Genomic DNA, 23,317 nt, shown 5'->3' with positions numbered 1-23,317 from the left:
GTATCCCCCATTTGGATGTTTTTCTAAGTGCCGGCCCCACATGTGGTGATTTGAGAAATGATCGGTGGCACCTCGATCTATATTTTGCATTTTAATGGTTAAGTATATATTTTAATATATATTAGAAAAAATATGACCTGTACATTTTTCTTATGATTTCAAATACGTGTAGGATAAGACTGCTTTTTACAAGTCAGTTCTTGGGCGCAGTGGCTCATGCCTGTAATCCCGGCACTTTGGGAGACTGGGCGCGGTGGCTCACGAAGTCAGGAGTTCAAGACCAGCCTGGCCAACATGGTGAAACCCTTTCTCTTCTAAAAACACAAAAATTATCTGGGCATGGTGGCGTGCACCTGTAATCCAAACTACTCAGGAGGCTGAAGCAGGAGAATGGCTTGAACTCGGGAGATGGAGGTTGCAGTGAGCCGAGATCCCGCCACTACATTCCAGCCTGGGTGACACAGTGAGACTCTGTCTCAAAAAAAAAAAGTTATTGTAAAGAACAATATTGAGTAAAGAATAGTGTAGGTGGTGGTATGTGAGTATGGCAAAATTTTAAGGGTGGGATATGAACAACCGAAGTTTCAAAACATTGCCTGTGCCCCACGGTGCCTGCCTAAGACTTTAGACAGCAACAGGGAGCCCAGAATACGAGGATCCACCCTTCAGGAGAGAGGGGCCGCTGGAATTTGGTCTTTGTCCCCCAGCAGTTGACCCTGTCTTCTCTGTTCTAAATTCTGCCAAGGAAGCAGCTGAAAGAGACTTCCTCAGTGCCTAGCCCTGGGAGAGAAGAGGGTCTCTCGATGTCTCCACACTGCCTCAGCTGTCCTGAGACTGAGATGGGCCAGTTGTCCTGAGGTTGATGCTTGGTGTGGGTATAAGCCCCAGGCACGGCCACCCCCCACCCCCAGGCCCGGTGGCATCTACTCTGAGCAGATCCTGCTGGGTACTCCTGGCAGCCAGCTGTGGCCCGTGAACTGACTTCTACCATCTGTGAAGCCTCAGACCCTCGCTGCATGCCCTATAGCCTTGAGTCGCAGCCAGAGAGCCAACCCTGCTTGTTCTCTTGGAGGCCAGTGCTCCTGGAGAGACTGTGTCTTTGCTTGGCCTGGAACCAGATGTTTGGAGGCTTTATTTAGCCTCTCAACTCTGTGGAGGACCAGGCCTGAGCTGGCCACGCCTTGTCTCTGGACACTGCCCCTACCAGAGTGACCTGACGTCTTTGGTTTGGCGGCTTCAAGCTGCCACATCGTCAGCCTAGCAGATTGTGCAGGATGCTGAGGATGAATGAACCCACCAGGACTGCGTTTCATAAGTTCTGGCTGGGAGGAAGTGAGGACAGGCAGCTTCCCGGTGCTGGAGACGGGTAGGCAGCATGGCAGAGGCTGTGGGACCTGGAACTCTTTAGAGAACTCACTCCGGAGCATTCTGGGCACATGGGCACCTCTGAAGTGCTCCCTGGGGGAGAGACTACGTCCTTCACCTTCGTATTCCTGGTGCCTGGCTCCTGGTGGGAATGGGTGAGTGAGTGGTGAGCCTGGTGTTTGATGAGACAAGAGACGCCCTGCAAAGACTGAAGAAATAATGTGAATTTCCTCATGGCTCTAAACTGGGAATTGTGGAGTCTGAGGAAAGCTGGAAAAGATGAGAGATGGAACAGGCCTTCCCTTGGTGGTGACTGAGCAACAGGTCTCCTGTTAGCCAACTGCACCGAGGCTAATTTCCCATCTGTACGCTCTCCAACGCCTTTGCTCCCATCCCAGCCAAAATTGCAGTGTGAATGGGGCCCAGAGCGGGACTCTTGGGGCTGACTGTTGCCTCTTGAGGGAGGGTCTTCCTGAGTTGTCTTCCCATCAGAACCAGCCTTTTAAGACTGGATTGTGAATGGAAGTCTTGAGGGGAGGATCTTGCAGAAATGGGCGATTACAGGGCTTCAGGGTCTATGCTCGTGCCGGGGGGATGAAGCTTGTTTGTGGCTGGGGCTGCAAATCCCGTTCTTCCCCCCATCCTAGTCCAACCAGCTCTACAGTTAAAGCTCACGGTGTGGCATTTGCTAAACCCTCAGGCAAATCCTTGGTTGGCAGGGAACAGGAGGGGGTGCTAGCCCCCAGCACAGGGGATGAGTCCCCATTTGTCAAGGCTGGGAAGCAGCAGGAAGACCCCCGAGGGTCTGACCTGAAGGGGCTGGAGCTGGGGGCTGTTCCAGGCTCTGATCTTGTCCCCCAGGGGTATGTGTGCTGGAGGCTGTGCAGGCCTCTGGCAGTCCCGACTCTCGGTGCCTCAGGAAGATGATAACACCTGCCAGGTTTTGAGACTCCGGTGAGTTGAACCACGAAGAGAGCTAAGCTCAGTTCCTGGAATTTGTGAAGCCGCCAATAAGTAACTATTGCCCTTGCCTAAAGCGTGGGGTCTGTATTGCTTTTCTAATGCTGCTAAAACAAATTGCCACAAACTTAAGGGCTTAAAACCACACAAATTTATTCTCTTATACAGAAATCTAAAAAGGATCTCGGCCCGGCTCTGTGGCTCACACCTGTAATCCCAGCACTTTGAGAGGCCGAGGTGGGCGGATCACCTGAGGTCAGGAGTTTGAGACTAGCCTGGCCAACATGGTGAAACCCCATCTCTACTAAAAATACAAAAATTAGTGGGTGTGATGGTGGATACCTGTAATCCCAGGTACTCGGGAGGCTGAGGCAGGAGAATCGCTTGAACCTGGGAGGCAGAGGTTGCAGTGAGCTGAGATCATGCCATTGCACTCCAGCCCTGGGCGACAGAGCGAGACTTTGTCTCAATAAATAAATATATAAATAAATAGATTAATTAAAATAAAAAGGATCTCCAGGGCTGCATTGGTTCTGGAAGCTCTAGGGCAAGCTTGTCCAGCCTGTGGCCATACGGCCCAGGACTGCTTTGAATATGGCCCGACACAAATTTGTAAACTCTTAAAACATTATATATTTTTCTTTTAGTTCATCAGCTGTCGTTAGTGTTATTGTATTTTATGTGTGGCCCAAGACAGTCGTCGTCTTCCACTGTGGTCCAGGGGAGCCAAAAGATCGGACGCCCCTGCTCTAGGGGAGTGAATTCATTTTGTTGCCATTTCCAGCTTCCAGAGGCTCCCTGCATTCCCTAGCTCGTGGCCCCATCCTCTGTCTTCAAACCTACCAGTGTAGTGTCTTCTAAGCAGTCCCTCACCACCACCCTGTCTCCCCGGCCCTCTCATTCCCCTCCTGTACCATGATGCCTCGGGGAAAGATGGCATTTTAGGCAGCAGGTAAAGAACCGAAAGCTAGAGACCTTTGAAGATGAGGAAGCTGGTTCTCCTGCATGTGGGGGAGACCGAGCGATGTCCTGGCTGCGGGAGAGACTGGAAGGGTAGGGACGGGCATCTGGGGCACTGCAGGTGGCTCATAAAGGATATGGTGGGCCCCACGTCCCAGTCTAGGGCCGAATCTTTACTTGTTTGTTTTTTAAATGTCTTTCTGGCCAGGCGCGGTGGCTCACACCTGTAATCCCAGCACTTTGGGAGGCCGAGGTGGGAGGATCACGAGGTCAGGAGATCGAGACCATCCTGGCTAACATGGTGAAATCCCGGCTCTACTAAAAATACAAAACATTAGCGGGGCATGGTGGCGGGCACCTGTAGTCCCGGCTACTCGGGAGGCTGAGGCAGGAGAGTGGGGTGAACCCGGGAGGCGGAGCTTGCAGTGAGCCGAGATCGCGCCACTGCACTCCAGCCTGGGCGACAAAGCGAGACTCTGTCTCTTAAAAAAAAATGAAAAAAATAAATGTCTTTCTCACTAGCTTCTAAGCCACTTGAGAACAGGGGCCACTGTCTGTTTCCCATGGTATCTATAGGGCCTGGTGGACATTCAGTCAATATTTATTGAATGAATAAATAAATGGACACATAGCCCAGTGGAATCCCCAAGTACTCACATTTTGCAGTATTCATACTTGGTCCTTGGCAAGCATCGGGCAAGGTGGCACTCTTAGAAGTTGAATCCAGCTCTGGTATGTGGGACAGGCAGGAGGAGAGAGGAAGAGAGGGAGGAAAAGTCGGTTTGAGAACCCAGGCGACAGGGTGAGATGCCGGGGGCCTCAGCCACAGGAGAGGGGAGGGGTGGGACAGAGGGAACAGGAGGTGACAGATGAGCAGGGAAACATGGAAGGGCTTGAGGGAGATGGACAGCAAGCATGGAAGGGCTTGGGGGCTCAGTGTGGCAGAGGGAAAGGAGACAGAAGGAAGAGGGGCCCAGGGATGACTCTTGGGGGTCCTGGCTGAGAAGAATTACTATGTATGTTTTTTCACTGAGGAAAACTTTGGGGGTACTTCCTCTGCTCCAGGCACTAGTTGGTGGACATCCAGTGCCCAATAGCGTGTGACCTGCACGCTAAGGAGCTGCAGTTCCGGAGGGAGGAGAAGGCCACTTTGGGTCTGTTCCCGGCACGGTGAGGTGATCAGGAAGTGCTGGGGCAAGTGTGCGGGGCGGGGGTGGGGTAAGGCTGAGGGGCTCACAGCCGGCCTTCTGTTGTGGGATTGAGCCCCTGGGGACAAGAGGATAAGGACAGAAGTGTGGCTAGGAGGCCTCAAGGCTGGGGCCCTTCCATTCCGTTCTCTGCACCCGCACTTCTCTCAGTTTATCTGTCACTTCCTCTGGGACCCGTCTCTGCCCCCCAGACTTAGATGCTGGCCCCTGCTGTACCCTCCCTTGTGACTGTGCCCTGCCTCGGTCATGACTCTGATTTTCCCTCCTGAACCTCCTTATCCCCACACAGCCCGTTAAACTGCCCAGCAGACCTGGGGCAGGTCCTTGTGTCTTGCTCACCATGAGCAGGTTGGCTTGGTTGACAGGTGGATGAATTCATGGATGATTATCAGATGGGGAAATGTGGAAAATAGATTGAGGGAAGCAAAACAAGATGTTACAGGAGGAATATGGGTGATTGTTTTTTCCTTTTATATTTCTGCATGTTTTATATATTTTTTTATCATAGTATCTGACTTTTATCCCCTATGAAAGTGTCACTTAAAATAAGGGGAAAGGGGCAAGGGGGGCTGGGCGCGGTGGCTCATGCCTGTAATCCCAGCACTTTGGGAGGCTGAGATGGACGGATCAGCTGAGGTCAGGAGTTCTATACCAGCCTGGCCAACATGGTGAAACCCCATCTCTGCTAAAAATACAAAAAAATTAGTCTGGCGTAATGGCCAGGCGCGGTGGCTCACACCTGTAATCCCAGCACTTTGGGAAGCTGAGGTGGGCGGATCACCTGATGTCAGGAGTTCTATACCAGCCTGGCCAACATGGCGAAACCCCATCTCTACTAAAAATACAAAAATTATCTGAGCATGGTGGCGGGTGCCTGTAATCCCAACTACTCGGGAGGCTGAGGCAGGAGAATCGCTTGAACCCGGGAGGCGGAGGTTGCAGTGAGCCGAGATTGTACCTCTGCACTCCGGCCTAGGTGACAGAGCGAGACTCCATCTCAAAAAAAAAAAAAAAAGAAAAAAGAAAGGTAGGGGGGAAGGGCAGGGAAACAGACCGTCCACGCAGGGTTTTGGCCTCCTTGCTCATGAGCTGTTGGCTGTGCTTTGCGTTTGTGCAGGTGGAAGCAGGGAAAGGCCTGGAGATGAGGAAGCTGGTTCTCTCGGGGTTCTTGGCCAGCGAAGAGATCTACATTAATCAGCTGGAAGCCCTGTTGCTGGTGAGTACAGTCCCTGCTCTGGGGCCTTCCGGTCCCCCCACTCGTGGGGGATGATGTCATGCTCTGAAGCTGCTTTTGGAGTTGGAGAGGAAAGGGGACCTGTACCCGTCCCTCCCTGTGGACAGAATCTGCAGCTGGTCTGCTTCTGGCTGGGCATCAGGCAGCCCAGGTCATTGCCAGAAAGGGCCTGTGCCTCTCAGCTCCAGCTCTCAAAAGGCAGGAGAAGAAGCACACCTGGCTTAGGGATGGCAAACACACCTGTCATCCACGACCCTGGCATAGGGCATCGCTAACCCATCACGGTGCTCTGCCTGCCCGGGTGGGGGCCAAGCGCCTCCTCCATGCTGTGCTCTGGGCAATCACTCCCAATCAATCCAGTTAGGAAGTCTCTGCCATCTTGGGTCCAAGTCCTTCTACCTCCCTGGGTGAGGGAGCCGTTAGCGCCATCCTGAGGCCCTGTGTCAGGAAATATGAGGTGGGAGGCTATGTTCTTTTTTTTTTTTAAGACGGAGTTTTGCTCCTGTCACCCAGGCTGGAGTGTGGTGGCGCGATCTTGGCTCACTGCAACCTCTGCCTCCTGGGTTCAAGTGATTCTCCTGCCTCAGCCTCCTGAGTGGCTGGAATTGCAGATGCGTGCCACCACGCTTGGCTAATTTTTGTATTTCATAGAGACGGGATTTTATCATGTTGGCCAGGCTGGTCTCCAACTCCTGACCTCAGGTGATCTGCCTGCCTCGGCCTCCCAAAGTGCTGGGATTACAGGTGTGAGCCACTGCGCCCGGCCTGTCTTTGTTCTTTTGAGAAGCAGCACAGCTCTGAGGCATCAGGCCAAGCTCAGCCCTCGGTAACATGCCTCAGTTCCCCTCCCAGATGGAGGCATCGTTGGGAGAGTCCGATTGGGAGGGGAATATGAAAATGTTTTCGGAAGATAAAACTACTACACAGATGTGAGGTGGTTTTGCCTTGGAAGAAAGTGCTCCTTAGATACGTCTGGATGCTATGCAGAGTGATCGTGGCGTGTCAAGTTCTTTCCTCTGGGTGTTTTGCAGCCTGAGACATAAGGTAATTGTCAGAAAAGGGAGACTCAGAAGTGTGGATCTGTGGAAGCTCATTCTTAACAAGAATTCTAAGATACACATTTAAGTACTTGCCATGACGTGAAGTGTTGTCACACGTCAACCCTGAGATGCTGTCAGTGTTCCAGGGGAGTTGACATTTATATTACCCAGGAATGACTGTGTAAATGTGCAGATGTAGGCCGGGCGCCGTGGCTCAATGCCTGTGATCCCGGCACTTTGGGAGCCCCAGGTGGGCAGATCACTTGAGGACAGGAGTTCGAGACCAGCCTGGCCAATGTGGTGAAACCTTGTCTCTACTAGAAATACAAAAAAAAGCCAGGCGTGGTAGTGCATACCTGTAATCCCAGTTACTCAGGAGGCTGAGGCATGAGAATCGCTTGAACCTGAGGGTGAAGGTTGTAGTGAGCTGAGAGTGCGCCACTGTACTCCAGACTGGACAACGGGAGTGAAATTCTGTCTCAAAAAAAAAGGCCGGGTGCAGTGGCTGACGCCTGTAATCCCAGCACTTTGGGAGGCCGAGGTGGGTGGATCACCTGAGGTCAGGAGTTCGAGATCAGCCTGGCCAATATGGTGAAGTCCCATCTCTACTAAAAATACAAAAAATTAGCCGGGCATGGTGGCGGGCCCCTGTAATCCCAGCTACTCAGGAGGCTGAGGCAGGAGAATCGCTTGAACCCGGGAGGTGGAGGTTGCAGTGAGCCGAGTTCGCACCATTGTACTCCAGCCTGGGCAACAAGAGTGAAACTCTGAATGTGCAGCTGTTTTGCCACACGCCAGGCTGAGTGTGTCCCATCTCTCCAGGAGTTTATCTGTGTGTACGGAGCTGTTTTCCAAATGAGGGGCAGTGTGGCAGGTAGCTGAGGGTCCTGGTCTGGGGCCAGAGCTAGGGCAAGACCTGGCCCTGCCATTAATAGCAGGCATATTGCACTGTTTCTCAAACTGTGCCTCTCAGCCCATCAGTGCATTGGGTTGTGAAATCGGTACAGTGGGTTGTGAAACCAGTACAGTGGGTTGAACCAGCATTTTTAAACCAATGAAAAAATATCAGCGTGCATCATACACAGGAAAGATAAGTGAGGGAACTTTCGGTTTGTTGTCTGTCTGTGTGCCTGTATATATATGTAATTGCCGGACCCATGGTGTCTTACACCTGTTGTGAGTTTGAAAACTGCTGGCTTTGGCCGGGCGCGGTGGCTCATGCCTGTAATCCCAGCACTTTGGGAGGCCGAGGTGGGCGGATCACGAGGTCAGGAGATCGAGACCATCCTGGCTAACACAGTGAAACCCCGTCTCTACTAAAAAAGTACAAAAAAAATTAGCCGGGCGTGGTGGCGAGCACCTGTAGTCCCAGCTACTCGGGAGGCTGAGGCAGGAGAATGGCGTGAACCCGGGAGGCGGAGCTTGCAGTGAGCTGAGATTGTGCCACTGCACTCCAGCCTGGGCGACACAGTGAGACTCCATCACAAAAAAAAGAAAAGAAAAGAAAAGAAAACTGCTGGCTTTGGGCGAGCTCTACATAAATTCCTTGAGCCTCCGTTTCTGGATCTGAAAATGAGAGGGATGCCATTCTTTCTATGTCTTTCCATGGGGTTGAGAAGATCGGTTGAGTTACTTAAGACACTCAACCGTTAGTGGAAGAAAGGAGGACAGGCAGAGAGACAACCCGTCAGACATTCGTGAAACACATCTTCCAAACCGTGAATTGCTGTCCAAAAAGGAACATAGTTGTCATTACTAACAGGATGTGTATTTGAAAGGAGTTCAGGCAAAGGATCCAGACTGTCTGGCCGTACTGGCTCCAGGCTTTCAGCAGGTGAATGAGCTATCATGCCTCAGTTTTTCCATCTGCAAACTGGGTATACAAATAGTATGCTTTTCATGGGGTCGTTGTGAGGATTAAAGGAATTTATACAAAAATTTCTTTTTTTTTTTTTTTTTTTGAGACGGAGTCTTGCTCTGTTGCCCAGGCTGGAGTGCAGTGGCACAATCTTGGCTCACTATAACCCCTCTGCCTCCTGGGTTCAAGCCATTCTCCTGTCTCAGCTTCCCAAGTAGCTGAGATTACAGGCACCCACCACCACGCCCAGCTAATTTTTGTATTTTTAGTAGAGATGGGATTTCACCATGTTGGCCAGGCTGGTCTCCAACTCCTGACCTCAAGTGATCCGCCCGCCTCGGCCTCCCAAAGTGCTGGGATTACAGGCGTGAGCCACCATGTCTGGCACGTAAAGCTTTTAGAACACAGCCTAAGTGTTTGTTGACGCTGTTAATTTCTCCAGTGCCAGGAGAGGAGACAGGTTAGGGCTTCTTGGTTTCTGCCACAACATACCTGTTCCCTGAAGGAGGGAGTGGCGCCTGTCCCCATCAGACACGGAGCCCTTAAATGCCACCTGCCACCCACAAGCCTCTTCCTCTGGGCCAAGACCAAGAGCCCCTCCCTGCTCTGCCCTTCTAACAGCTCATACCCCAAAGGCAGAATCTGCGGGGTAGGGGCCCCCTTCCTGATGTGCCCTGGGCAGGTTCCCGCCTTCCCCAGCTCTCTCCTCCGGGGGCAGGTTCCCGCCTTCCCCAGCTCTCTCCTCCGGGGGCAGGTTCCCCCCCTTCCCCAGCTCTCTCCTCCGGGGGCAGGTTCCCGCCTTCCCCAGCTCTCTCCTCCTGGGGCAGGTTCCCCCCCTTCCCCAGCTCTCTCCTCCGGGGGCAGGTTCCCCCCCTTCCCCAGCTCTCTCCTCCCGGGGCAGGTTCCCCCACTTCCCCCAGCTCTCTCCTCCCGGGGCAGGTTCCCCCCCTTCCCCCAGCTCTCTCCTCCCGGGGCAGGTTCCCCCCCTTCCCCAGCTCTCTCCTCCCGGGGCAGGTTCCCCCCCTTCCCCAGCTCTCTCCTCCCGGGGCAGGTTCCCCCGCTTCCCCAGCTCTCTCCTCCCGGGGCAGGTTCCCCCGCTTCCCCAGCTCTCTCCTCCCGGGGCAGGTTCCCCCACTTCCCCCAGCTGTCTCCTCCCGGGGCAGGTTCCCCCCCTTCCCCCAGCTGTCTCCTCCCAGGGCAGGTTCCCCCCCTTCCCCCAGCTCTCTCCTCCCGGGGCAGGTTCCCCCACTTCCCCAGCTCTCTCCTCCCGGGGCAGGTTCCCCCACTTCCCCAGCTCTCTCCTCCGGGGGCAGGTTCACCCCCTTCCCCAGCTCTCTCCTCCGGGGGCAGGTTCACCCCCTTCCCCAGCTCTCTCCTCCGGGGGCAGGTTCCCCCCCTTTCCCAGCTCTCTCCTCCGGGGGCAGGTTCCCCCCCTTCCCCAGCTCTCTCCTCCGGGGGCAAGTTCCCCCACTTCCCCCAGCTCTCTCCTCCCGGGGCAGGTTCCCCCCCTTCCCCAGCTCTCTCCTCCTGGGCTCTTTCTTGAGCAGAGACCAGAGGGAGCAAAGGAAGAACTCGCTGGGAGGCCAGGTCTGTGGCAGGAGGGCTCAGGAAGAGGAATAGGACCTTCCACGGCCACAACCTCAGAAGAAAACCTCAGAGCGAAAGAATCATGCCCTTCCTCCTCTCCTCCCTGAGCTGGGAACCCCTGCACCCTCCCCACCCCTCAGCTAGGAGGAAGCTAAACCTTCTGCTCTTCGGGGTGGCCTCACAAAGGTGCCAGCTTGAAGGAGAAGAAATTCGTTCCCTCCATGCTCGCTTTCCCACTCCCGACCCCATTTCCACCGCTCTGCCCCAGCCTGTTTGCTTTCAGCTGAACACTTCCTGATATGCAAAGGGCTGGGTGTGTGTGCCTAAAACCGTGTGCACACACGGGGCAGACAAGCCTCTGCACAGAAGCCTCCGTCCTGGCCTCTGGGGTGCTGGTAGGGGTCATCTTCTGGGGTCCTCCTGCTTCCTGGTGGGCTCTGATTATAGCAAAAGCCTGGGAGCCTGGGCTGAGGTAGGGGGTAAAGGAAAAAAGATGAAGCCAAATGCATTGAAATTCTGGATCTCCTTGACGCTGGGAACTGAGCTTGGGAACTGTGTCTTGCTACGCTGGGGCCACAGGGTGAGGCCACTCCCCACAGCCCCTCCCACCGCTGGCCACGACTGGCCCTCCTGGGGTGGACTCCTGGCCACGCGTTGGGGTTCACAGCTGCACTGCATCGCAGGCTCTTTATCTATAAAACAGGTGAATGAGGCCTTCCTCCCTGGGCTCCAGTGACAAGTGACTCGGGTGGCATGGCAGCAAGCGTGCCAGGCCTTCTGGGGCAGGAGGTGGAGGAAGTGGGTACATTTCTTTCCCTTATTTCGAAAGGCCGGTCGCTGGGGGACAGAGCGGACAAATGGCTGTGTGAAGTCCCACTGGCAAGTGAGAACCAGCCCAGGCCCGTCTTCCTGAGAGGCCACTGGGCTAGGAACCAGGGTCGAGGTCGCTCAGGGGTCCTCTCCGAGAACTGGAATGGTGAAATGGAGAGCCCGGGCCCGCCCTTGCCCCTGTGGCGGGACTGGGGAGGAGGGGGTACCTGAGTGGTGTGCTAGCACTTTGGCAGAACGGCTGTGCCGTGCCAAAGCTCAGTGTGGGTCACCTTGCCTTTCGGTCCACCCCCCTGCCCCTAAGCCCATACACAGGACTTCACCAGAGACAAATAACGGTCTCAAGCATCCTGGCCAGCCAAGGGCACACACCCAGCCCTGTCCCCTCCCCGCGAGTGAAATCAGGAGTAACAGCCAAGGTCCCCATCGTGTCATGAGAACCATCTGATGCCCCAAGCACAGGCCCCATCCTTGTGACTGGCTGTGGGTGAGCGTCCATTTCTTCCCCTTTTGCAGACGGGGTGGGAAGTTGAGGAGGAAGCAGAACCATTGTGTCTTGTCTTTGTGTGGGTGGCAGATGAGCGCGTCGCGGCTTCTGAGAAATCCTGTCTCCTTGTACTTCCTGGGACTGCTGCCTTCCTGCTTCCCTTATTCCCCCTCAGTGGGGACTGCAGCAAGGCAGGGACAAGAGTTCATGGGTTTGGGGACTCTGTGGCGACTCTGCGGGCTCCTCCGTGGGGTCCTGCGTTGAGGTGAAAAGGCTAAACTCTTAGACAATGTCAATCCTGAAGCTAGTTCCATGTCCCTCATGGAAGGTGGGGAGTCCCCAAAGTTTTCAGCTCACCCACCTGGGCTTGGGGGGACACTCTTCCCTTGCTCCTGCCCCCCAGTGCCTTCTGTTTCCCTGTCTGGCATGCCTCCCTACCCCCCCACTCCTCCACCTGCTCAGCTCTCCAAGGCCCTGGTATGTCTGCCTCCTCCATGCAGCCCTCCAGGCTGCTCCAGCACAACCTTGGAACCACGTGGTTGGTGCTTACAGTCGGTCGCATCGTCCATAGTCATTCCATCTGTGTTGGCCCATTTTGCCCAACTGGATTATAAAGGTCTCAGCCAGGCATGGTGGCTCACACCTGTCATCCCAGCACTTCAAGAGGCTGAGGTGGTGGATCACTTGAGGTCAGGAGTTTGAGACCAGCCTGACCAATATGGTGAAACCCCATATCTACTAAAACTACGAAAACTAGTTGGGCGTGGTGGCGGATGCCTGTAATTCCAGCTGTACTCAGGAGGCTGAGGCAGGAGAATCGCTTGAACCTGGGAGGCGGAGGTTGCAGTGAGCCGAGATCGCGCCATTGCACTCCAGCCTGGGTGACAGAGTGAGACTCTGTCTCAAAAAAAAAAAAAAAAAATGCAGTCTGGGACCATGATCATGTACGCACTGACCGGAATGTCAGTAGGTAGCGCATGGCTGTATTATCCCAGTTTCACAAATGAGGCTGCTGGTGACATGAAGCCCAGGGACACTTAATGAAGTGCCTGCAGCAGAGCTGGGACTCAAGGCCACGCTGCCTGGCCTGCACCAGGTGGAACCCCATGCGCTTGCCTAGCAAGGACCAGACGCTGAGGGGCCGTTGGTTCTAGCGTGGCGAGGGTCAGAAGGAGGGGCCTGCTTTGTCCTGCATGGATTGTTGGATCTGGGCTTTTTAGAGCTCGGAGGATGAAGGAGCCAGAAGGCAGAGCACCATCTGGGTGTCTGAGTAGATGAGATGACTTCTTCCAGTGAACATGGGTTCTGTCTCCATCAGAGTGAGGCGATGTGTCTGAGTAGATGAGACTTCATCAGAATGAGGTGATGTGAGGCTGGAGTGAGGCTGGGCTGGGAGTTTGCCGTGGTTGGCTGGAGCTGGTGGTTGTCGTTCAGAGGAAGCTGGCGCTGGCTTTGGTGTTCCCTTCAGTGCAGCATTTTCAGCAGTGGAGTCACCCATTCTCTGCTAGAATGCTCCTCTTGTCGGAAAGCTCACTACTTAATCCCATGGGGGACAGCTCTAGTGAGCCCGAATCTGACCCCATAACTTTTCCCCCACTGCTCCTGGGTCTGCAGAGCAACCTAGACTAAGTCTAAGCCTCGTTTTTGTTTTTGGAGACGGAGTCTCACTCTGTCGCCCAGGCTGGAGTGCAGTGGCGCGATCTCGGCTCACTGCACCCTCCGCCTCCTGAGTTCGAGTGATTCTCCTGCCTCAGCCTCCTGAGTAGCTGGGATTACAGGCGCACACTACCACGCCCAGATAATTTTTGTAGTTTTAGTAGAGACGGGATTTCACCATGTTGGTCAGGCTTGTCTCGAACTCCTGGCCTCAGGTGATCCGCCTGCCTTGGCCTCCCAAAGTGCTGAGATGACAGGTGTGAGCCACCGCGCCCGGCCAAGTCCAAGCCTCTTTCCACATGGCCTTCAGGTCGGTGAAGAACATCAACAGAATCCGACGTGGCTGGCCGGGCGCGGTGGCTCACGCCTGTCATCCCAGCACTTTGGGAGGCCAAGGCTGGTGGATCATGAGGTCAGGAGATCAAGACCATCCTGGTGAACACGGTGAAACCCCGTCTCTACTAAAAATACAAAAAAAAATTAGCCGGGCGTGGTGGCGGGCGCCTGCAGTCTCAGCTACTTGGGAGGCTGAGGCAGGAGAATGGCGTGAACCCGGGAGGCGGAGCTTGCAGTGAGCCAAGATCGCACCACTGCACTCCAGCCTGGAAGACAGAGCGAGACTCTGTCTCCAAAAAAAAAGAATCGGACGTGGCTGCTCTCCCTCTGGCCACCCTGCCCTTCCCTGCCACACCTTCCCTGTACTGCAGGTTATCAGGCCCTGTCTCCTGCAGGGCCTTTGCAGTACAGCCTGGGCATTTTGAGGGTTTTTTTTCTGATTATTCATATTTATTCATTGTAGGTGACTTATAAAATGCAGAGAACCACACTGAGGAAATGCCTGCACGTCCCATTATCCCACAGTCCCGCTGCTAGGCTGGAAGGTGTTGGCATCAGCTCCCGGCCAGTGCTGGGGGTTGGTCTGTGTTATCTGCCACCTCACCGTCTACACTGGCAGGCCTGGAGCATCTTGGTATAGACAGGCAGGTGTTGAGAAAGTCTGAGACTGGAGACCCCTGCCATGCGCAGTGGGAAGGGCTATCACAGTCACTTAGCAATGTCTGCCACGGGGGTGGGACGCAGTGGGGGACACGTGAACCCCCATCCCTCTCCCTGTGCCAAGTGAAGGGAACTTGGAATATCAATGAGGCCAAGACTGGTCTTGAGTAACTTCGGGTCCCTACCCTCTGAGTCCTAGAACCACGTTCTGTTTCTTGGAAGGAAACAGCTATAGGCTTGAGTTCCCCGTCAACCCTCCCTCCCTTCCACTGAAGTGTGACAAGGAGCTTACGACTCGGGGCACGGGCTATTGTGGAAGAAAGACGCGGATCCTGTTAACCCAGTACAGGCTGCTGCTGAGCTCAGCTGTGTGGTAGGGGAGTGAGCCCTGGCACCACCCCTTGGGCCTGGCACAGCTGCCAGGCCAGGTTCCTGCCGTCGAGTGTGTGGCTTGTTGGGGCCTGTGGCAGTGGCTCCTTGATACAAAGCTCGCTTCAGTGCCCTGCCTTTAGCGGCCTTGTCTGGGCAGGACTTGGGCAGCGGGAAGGGCTAATGATCGGCCCCGGGGCCTGCCGACACTCTGGTTTGTTTACCCCCGACCTCTGCTCTTTCTTCCTCTGTTTCTCCCAGCCCATGAAACCCCTAAAGGCCACCGCCACCACCTCCCAGCCCGTGCTCACCATCCAGCAGATCGAGACCATCTTCTACAAGATCCAGGACATCTATGAGATCCACAAGGAGTTCTACGACAACCTGTGCCCCAAGGTGCAACAGTGGGACAGCCAGGTCACCATGGGCCACCTCTTCCAGAAGCTGGTGAGTCTGCCAGAGATGGAGGGTCCTCACGCAGGGCCTCAGCGGAGCTGATAGTGTTGAAGGAGCCTCAGGAGAGGACCGGGAAGCCCTCTTGCACTCCTTGAAGGCCTGAGTCCTCTCCGAGTCCTGGAGGAAAGCTTGGGCCTGTGTGTTACAGGGTGCCCAGGGCCGGTACCTTGACTCTAGGCCTCCCCTGGTGCAGCCCTGGGAGCTTCTAGGGGTTGTGGAGACGGGCTGTGTGGATAGGTACTTCTAGGAGTGGTGGAGACGGGCTGTGTGGATAGGTCCTTCTACGGGTGGTGGAGACGGGCTGTGTGGATAGGTCCTTCTAGTGGGGGTGGAGACGGGCTGTGTGGATAGGTACTTCTAGGCATGTTGGAGACGGGCTGTGTGGATAGGTCCTTCTACAGGTGGTGGAGACGGGCTGTGTGGATAGGTCCTTCTACGGGTGGTGGAGATGGGCTGTGTGGATAGGTCCTTCTAGTGGGGGTGGAGATGGGCTGTGTGGATAGGTCCTTCTAGTGGGGATGGAGATGGGCTGTGTGGATAGGTCCTTCTACGGGTGGTGGAGATGGGCTGTGTGGATAGGTCTTTCTAGTGGGGGTGGAGACGGGCTGTGTGGATAGGTACTTCTAGGCATGTTGGAGACAGGCTGTGTGTATAGGTCCTTCTAGGGGTGGTGGAGACGGGCTGTGTGGATAGGTCCTTCTAGGGGTGGTGGAGACGGGCTGTATGGATAGGTCCTTCTAGGGATGGTGGAGACGGGCTGGGTGGATACGTACTTCTAGGGGTGGTGGAGACGGGGTGGATGGATAGGTCCTTCTAGGGGTGGTGGAGACGGGCTGTGTGGATAGGTCCTTCTAGGGATGGTGGAGACGGGCTGTGTGGATAGGTCCTTCTAGGGGTGGTGGAGACGGGCTGTGTGGATAGGTCCTTCTAGGGGTGGTGGAGACGGGCTGTGTGGATAGGTCCTTCTAGTGGGGGTGGAGACGGGCTGTGTGGATAGGTCCTTCTAGGGGTGGTGGAGAAGGGCTGTGTGGATAGGTACTTCTAGTGGGGGTGGAGACGGGCTGTGTGGATAGGTCCTTCTAGGGGTGGTGGAGATGGGCTGTATGGATAGGTCCTTCTAGTGGGGGTGGAGATGGGCTGTGTGGATAGGTCCTTCTAGGGGTGGTGGAGACGGGCTGTGTGGATAGGTCCTTCTAGGGGGGGTGGAGACGGGCTGTGTGGATAGGTCCTTCTAGGGGTGGTGGAGACGGGCTGTGTGGATGGCCACTTCTAGGGGTGGTGGAGATGGGCTGTGTGGATAGGTACTTCTAGGAGTGGTGGAGACGGGCTGTGTGGATAGGTCCTTCTAGTGGGGGTGGAGACGGGCTGTGTGGATAGGTCCTTCTAGGGGGGGTGGAGACGGGCTGTGTGGATAGGTCCTTCTAGGGGTGGTGGAGACGGGCTGTGTGGATGGCCACTTCTAGGGGTGGTGGAGATGGGCTGTGTGGATAGGTACTTCTAGGAGTGGTGGAGACGGGCTGTGTGGATAGGTCCTTCTAGTGGTGGTGGAGACAGGCTGTGTGGATAGGTCCTTCTGGGGGGGGGGGGTGGAGACGGGCACTTCTAGGGGTGGTGGAGACGGGCTGGGTGGATAGGTGCTTCTAGGGGTGGTGGAGACGGGCTGGGTGGATAAGTCCTTCTAGGGGTGGTGGAGACAGGCTGTGTGGCTAGGTCCTTCTAGAGGGGGTGGAGACGGGCTGGGTGGATAGGTGCTTCTAGGGGTGGTGGAGACGGGCTGGGTGGATAAGTCCTTCTAGGAGTGGTGGAGACAGGCTGTGTGGATAGGTCCTTCTAGAGGGGGTGGAGATGGGCTGGGTGGATAGGTCTTTCTAGGGGTGGTGGAGACAGGCTGTGTGAATAGGTACTTCTAGGGGTGGTGGAGACGGGGTGGATGATAGGCACTTCTAGGGGTGATGGAGACGGGCTGGGTGGATAGGTAATTCTAGGGGTGGTGGAGATGGGCTGTGTGGATAGGTCCTTCTAGGGGTGGTGGAGACGGGCTGTGTGGATAGGTCCTTCTGGGGGGGTGGAGACGGGCTGTGTGGATAGGTCCTTCTAGGGGTGGTGGAGACGGGCTGTGTGGATGGCCACTTCTAGGGGTGGTGGAGATGGGCTGTGTGGATAGGTCCTTCTAGTGGGGGTGGAGACGGGCTGTGTGGATAGGTCCTTCTTGTGGGGGTGGAGACGGGCTGTGTGGATAGGTCCTTCTAGTGGGGGTGGAGACGGGCTGTGTGGATAGGTCCTTCTAGGGGTGGTGGAGACGGGCTGTGTGGATGGCCACTTCTAGGGGTGGTGGAGATGGGCTGTGTGGATAGGTACTTCTAGGAGTGGTGGAGACGGGCTGTGTGGATAGGTCCTTCTAGTGGTGGTGGAGACAGGCTGTGTGGATAGGTCCTTCTGGGGGGGGGGGGGTGGAGACGGGCACTTCTAGGGGTGGTGGAGACGGGCTGGGTGGATAGGTGCTTCTAGGGGTGGTGGAGACGGGCTGGGTGGATAAGTCCTTCTAGGGGTGGTGGAGACAGGCTGTGTGGCTAGGTCCTTCTAGGGGGGGTGGAGACGGGCTGGGTGGATAGGTGCTTCTAGGGGTGGTGGAGACGGGCTGGGTGGATAAGTCCTTCTAGGAGTGGTGGAGACAGGCTGTGTGGATAGGTCCTTCTAGAGGGGGTGGAGATGGGCTGGGTGGATAGGTCCTTCTAGGGGTGGTGGAGACAGGCTGTGTGAATAGGTACTTCTAGGGGTGGTGGAGATGGGGTGGATGATAGGCACTTCTAGGGGTGATGGAGACGGGCTGGGTGGATAGGTAATTCTAGGGGTGGTGGAGATGGGCTGGGTGGATAGGTCCTTCTAGGGGTGGTGGAGACGGGCTGGGTGGATAGGTCCTTCTAGGGGTGGTGGAGACGGGCTGGGTGGATAGGTCCTTCTAGGGGTGGTGGAGACGGGCTGGGTGGATAGGTCCTTCTAGGGGTGGTGGAGACGGGCACTTCTAGGGGTGGTGGAGACGGGCTGGGTGGATAGGTGCTTCTAGGGTTAGTGGAGACGGGCTGTGTGGATAGGTCCTTCTAGGGGTGGTGGAGACAGGCTGTGTGGATAGGTCCTTCTAGGGGGGGTGGAGATGGGCTGGGTGGATAGGTCCTTCTAGGGGTGGTGGAGACAGGCTGTGTGAATAGGTACTTCTAGGGGTGGTGGAGACGGGGTGGATGATAGGCACTTCTAGGGGTGGTGGAGACGGGCTGTGTGGATAGGTCCTTCTGCGGGGGTGGAGACGGGCTGTGTGGATAGGTACTTCTAGGGGTGGTGGAGACTGGCTGGGTGGATAGGTCCTTCTAGGGGTGGTGAAGACGGGGTGGATGATAGGCACTTCTAGGGGTGGTGGAGACGGGCTGGGTGGATAGGTAATTCTAGGGGTGGTGGAGATGGGCTGGGTGGATAGGTAATTCTAGGGGTGGTGGAGATGGGCTGGGTGGATAGGTCCTTCTAGGGGTGGTGGAGACGGGCTGGGTGGATAGGTCCTTCTAGGCGTGGTGGAGACGGGCACTTCTAGGGGTGGTGGAGACGGGCTGGGTGGATAGGTGCTTCTAGGGGTAGTGGAGACGGGCTGTGTGGATTGGTCCTTCTAGGGGTGGTGGAGACAGGCTGTGTGGATAGGTCCTTCTAGGGGTGGTGGAGACAGGCTGTGTGAATAGGTACTTCTAGGGGTGGTGGAGACGGGGTGGATGATAGGCACTTCTAGGGGTGGTGGAGACGGGCTGTGTGGATAGGTCCTTCTAGGGGTGGTGGAGACGGGCTGGGTGGATGGGAGCTTCTACGGGTGGTGGAGACAGGCACTTCTAGGGGTGGTGGAGACAGGCTGGGTGGATGGGCCCTTCTGTGGGAGCACCATCTCTCTCCTGGAGGGTACTCCGTCTCTTTCCTGGAGGGTGCTGTGTGGAACCAGCCCTGGAATGAAGGCTCCTTGCTGGGCTTCCAGTCTCCCGTCCCTCAGTGAACAGAGGGGCACATGCCAGGTTGGGGGTGCAAGGACTGCTCCCGAGACCTCGGGGACTCACTCCATCTCAGCGCTGCCTCTGTAAAAGGAAGCAGTTGGACACATTGGCCAGTGATCCTCTCCTGAGGTCCCAAGAGCAGGAAGCACTAAAGCCCAGCCCTGCTCACCACTTCAGGGTCGGGAGCGGCAGGAGCGGGTGGGTTAACATGCAGACTTCGTGTTGGGAAACGCTCACGGAAGTCTGCTGGTTCCCTGTGCTTCTGTGACACCCTCTCCCCCAGCTCTGCCCCATCTCTGGCTGTGTCCCCTGGAGGACCCCCAGGTCAGACCCATGGAGCCCCCTCCCCAGCACTCCTACGTAACGTCTGACAGCCCAGCAGGCAAGAGGGAGACTAGGAGTCCAGGCCACGGTTCTTCTCTGGGTGTGAGGGGCCATAGGACCTTCTCCTCCTCCCCTGCCCTGTTCTCTGGGTGTGAGAGGCTGGAGGCCTCCTCCCCTCCCCTGCCCTGTTCTCTGGGTGTGAGGGGCCAGAGGACCTTCTCCTTCCTGCCCTGTTCTCTGGGTGTGAAAGGCTGGAGGCCTCCTCCCCTCCCCTCCCCTGTTCTGGCTGAATGGAAAGGGCTCTGCCTTTCTCACACTGGAGAAGACTCTCCCTCTCCTGCTTGGACACTCCTAGGACCTCTAGCTGAGTGTGTTCAGAGCTGAGCTCCTTGCCTGTGGCGTTATCTGCTCCGCTTCCTGTCTACCTCACTGAGTGCTTTAGACTTGTTCTGGCTGCACCCCCTTCCCCCACCTGTCCTGTGGAGTCCACTTTTTGGCCATTGCTCACAGCCACCTTTTCCTCTTCTTGGCCACCCGTGGCCCTCACCTGGACAGCTGCGTATCCTCCTGTGTGGCCCCTGCCTCCAGGCCCACTCCCCTCCCACCCCCACCTCTCCTTAGAGGGGAGAGAGTCGCTGAAACCTCGACGGCCCCTTCAGCGGCTCCCCGCGGCCCTCGGATGAAGGTCAGGCTCTGAGGAATGGCTCGAGAGACCCTTTGCACGCTGACCTGTGTCCAGCCCCGGCCTTGGCAGCTTCCTCCCTGCACCTCTGTGCTCCTGACACTGGACTTTCTGTTTTCAGTTCCCAGGGCAGGCACTAACGCTTCGTACTTGAGGCCTCGTGTGCCTGAAACGTCCTTCCCGTCTCCTCTGGCTTCCCCTGGTCAGTTCCCAGCTTAGGAGGGACCTCCTCCGAGAAGGCTTTCCAAGTCACCAAATGCAGGCCTCGTGCCAGTCCCCGTAGTGAGCACTAGTAACTGCCTGACACCCCCAAACCACAAGCTCCAGGAGGACGGACTGCATTTTCTTTTTTTGTTGAGACAGAGTCTCACTCCTGTCGCCCAGGCTGGAGTGCAGTGGCATGATCTCGGCTCACTGCAACCTCCTTCTCCCAGGTTCAAGTGATTCTCCTGCCTCAGCCTTTTGAGTAGCTGGGATTACAGGCACCTGCCACCACGCCCGGCTAATTTTTGTATTCTTAGTAGAGATGGGGTTTCACCATGTTGGCCAGGCTGGTCTCGAACTCCTGACCTCAGGTGATCCACCCTCCTTGGCCTCCCGAAGTGCTGGGATTACAGGCGTGAGCCACCACACCCAGCCTGCATTTCCTTCTTCTTAGACCCCCAGAACCGGCCCAGTGGTCGCTGCATGAATGAGTGAATGCACCGTGACCTTGACCACGGGTTCTGGGGAGAGCTCGGAAGGGCATCGAGGGAGACGTCGCAGGGCCTGAGATTTCTGTCCTGAGAGCCCTGTTTCTCAAGCACAGCTTCTAGAACCATGTCACAAAGTGGGCTTGAATTTGAATCCCAGCGCTGCCAGATTAAACCTGCAACTGGGCCACTTGCCTAACCGCTCTGCATCAGCCTCCTTATCTGTAAAAATGAGGATAGTAATAGTATTTACCTCATTGGGTGATTTTGAGGAGTTAATATCTGAAAAGTGCATGGGGCTGAGTGCGGTGGCTCACGCCTGTAATCCCAGCACTTTGGGAGGCTGAGGCTGGAAGATCACTTGAGGCTTAGAGTTCAAGGCCAGCCTGGGCAACATAGCAAGACCCTATCTATACAAAGAAATAGAATAGGCCTGACTGAGCGTGGTGGCTCACACCTGTCATCCCAGCACTTTGGGAGGCTGAGGTGGGTGGATCATGAGGCCAGGAGTTCGAGACCAGCCTGGCCTACATGGTGAAACCCCATCTCTACTAAAAATACAAACAAATTAGCCGGGTATGGTGGCATGCACCTGTAGTCCCAGCTACTCAGGAGGCTGAGGCGGGAGAATCGCTTGAACCTGGGATGCAGAGGTTGCAGTGAGCCAAAACCACGCCATTGCACTTCAGCCTGGATGACAGACTGCGACTCTGTCTCAAAAAAAAAAAAAAAAAAAAAAAAGAATACGCTGGGCGCAGTGGCTTATGCCTGTAATCCCAACAACAACACTTTGGGAGGCCAAGGTGGGTGGATCACCTGAGGTCAGGAGTTCAAGACCAGCCTAGCCAACATGGTGAAACCCTGTTTCTACTAAAAATAAAAAAATTAGCTGGGCATGATAACACGCACCTGTGATCCCAGCTACTACTCAGGAGGCTGAGGTGGGAGAATCGCTTCAACCCGGGAGGCGGAGCTTGCAGTGAGCCGAGATGGCGCCACTGCACTCCAGCCTGGGCGACGAGCAAGACTCTGTCTCAAAAAAAAGAAATAGAATAAAATAAAAGGAAAAGTGCTTGGAACAGGGCCTGGAACATTGTAAATTAATAAGTACTCAATAACTGGTCATTATCATCAGTGCAATTATTATTATTATTAAATTGGGAAGAGGCACCCCGGAAGGTATCCTTTCAAAGGAATGCCACACTCTGGTTCTAGCAGGACCCACCTGCTTCCTCCGGTTCAGGGATGGTGAACACCTGTCATCACTGCCTGCTCACCTGAGCCGAGTGGCCTGGGGGGCATCCTCTCCTCATCCCTCAGGAGGGTAGAGGAGAGCAAGTCCATGGTTGCTGGAAATGCTGTCACAGTTTATCTTTGTCACTTGGACCTGGCTGTCCCCTGTTCTGGTCTCAGCTCCACAGGCCTGGCCGTGAATCTGCTACCCACCACCTTCCCTCGCCAGCATTGTGAAATGATGCCTGAGACCCCTGGGGCTGCAGGTCTGGGAGGGCCCGGGGGGAGCCGGGTCAGGTCTGGCATCCGGACGTGGTTTATTTTCAGCTGAAGTCTCTGGGTATTTGATTATTCGTTACCGAGAGAAGGGAATTAGCATCTCTGCTGTTTGTTTTATGAGATCACTCCAGTGCCAGGCTGCTGTTTCCAAGCAACCTGCACTTCCCAGTTAATGAACCTGCCAAGCCAGGCCTCGGGCCCCACAGCCTGGGGTGACTGTGGCAGCGGCAGTCCCTGAGATCACTGTGATCCTGGATGCAGGGCTTCGCACAGCTGGCTCCTGCCCCTGGCTCCTGGGAGGGTGATGTGCCAACCCGGGCCTCCAGGCTTTCTCCTTCTTGTGGGAAAGGGGGGCTAGAGGAGCCTTTTCCTGGAAGAATATCGGTGATTTGACTTTGGCTTAGGAAGCGACTGTCTAGCACGTCTCGTGTAGCGTGGGCACTGATGGGCCGGGCCTCAGTACTCCCTGGAAAAGGAAATAAACGCCCTCCCTTCTGGCCCCGCCCCCTTTTAAAGTCAGGCACCACCCTCTTTTAAAACTCTGGCCCCGCCCCCCTTTTTAAAATCCAGCCCTTCTGCAGCTGAGACCTGAATGCCTCTGGCCTTGGCGTCACCCCAAGTGTCCCCTCTCGCTCTCCCCTCTGACTTTTCCAGATGCCCCCTGCTCCCCTGTCCCACCAGCTTCCTCAAAGGGCTCTGCCTCTGTCCTGGGAGGCTCCAGGCTCAGCTGATGCTGCGGCCAGCCTGCGCTCACCCCTACCTCCACCCCTACCCCCACCCCAGCCTCTCTGGGTCCTCGGGGAGCATGAGGATCCTGCAGAAAGCAGAGTGGTCTGGGGTGGGGGTCCACAGCAGCCCACTTCCCCCAGCACCTTGGTGGGAAGCAGAGGCCCCTGAGGAAGCCAGGCAGCAGCTGTATCCCCCTTGCTGCTGTATTGAAAAACATTTAAACCAGAAACTCCAGAGAATAACAGCAAAACCTTCTAATGAAGAAAATACAGCGTCACACATGAAGATGGAGTCTCTCCACCCTTCCTCCTCCCTCTTGAAGCAGCTACTGGCATGAATTTGGTGGATAGCC

The 23,317-nt window shown here is 55.8% G+C and overlaps 1 protein-coding gene across 6 annotated transcripts in view; it reads left to right on the top strand.

The window, feature by feature from the left end:
• Nucleotides 1-23,317, top strand: part of ABR (ABR activator of RhoGEF and GTPase) — a 226,798-nt gene that overhangs the window by 124,145 nt on the left and 79,336 nt on the right. For all 6 annotated transcript variants that reach the window (XM_054459706.2, XM_054459710.2, XM_054459707.2 and 3 more), the window contains 2 exons: nt 5,611-5,709; nt 14,810-14,995. In XM_054459706.2, coding sequence (XP_054315681.2) covers nt 5,611-5,709; nt 14,810-14,995 — 285 coding nt within the window. The remainder of the gene's footprint in view (nt 1-5,610; nt 5,710-14,809; nt 14,996-23,317) is intronic.

The sequence above is a fragment of the Pongo pygmaeus genome, chromosome 19 (assembly GCF_028885625.2).
Source record: "Pongo pygmaeus isolate AG05252 chromosome 19, NHGRI_mPonPyg2-v2.0_pri, whole genome shotgun sequence".
NCBI classification, from domain to species: domain Eukaryota; kingdom Metazoa; phylum Chordata; class Mammalia; order Primates; family Hominidae; genus Pongo; species Pongo pygmaeus.
The sequence above is the reverse complement of the archived record's forward strand: the minus strand, read 5'-3'. Positions and strand labels throughout refer to the sequence as shown.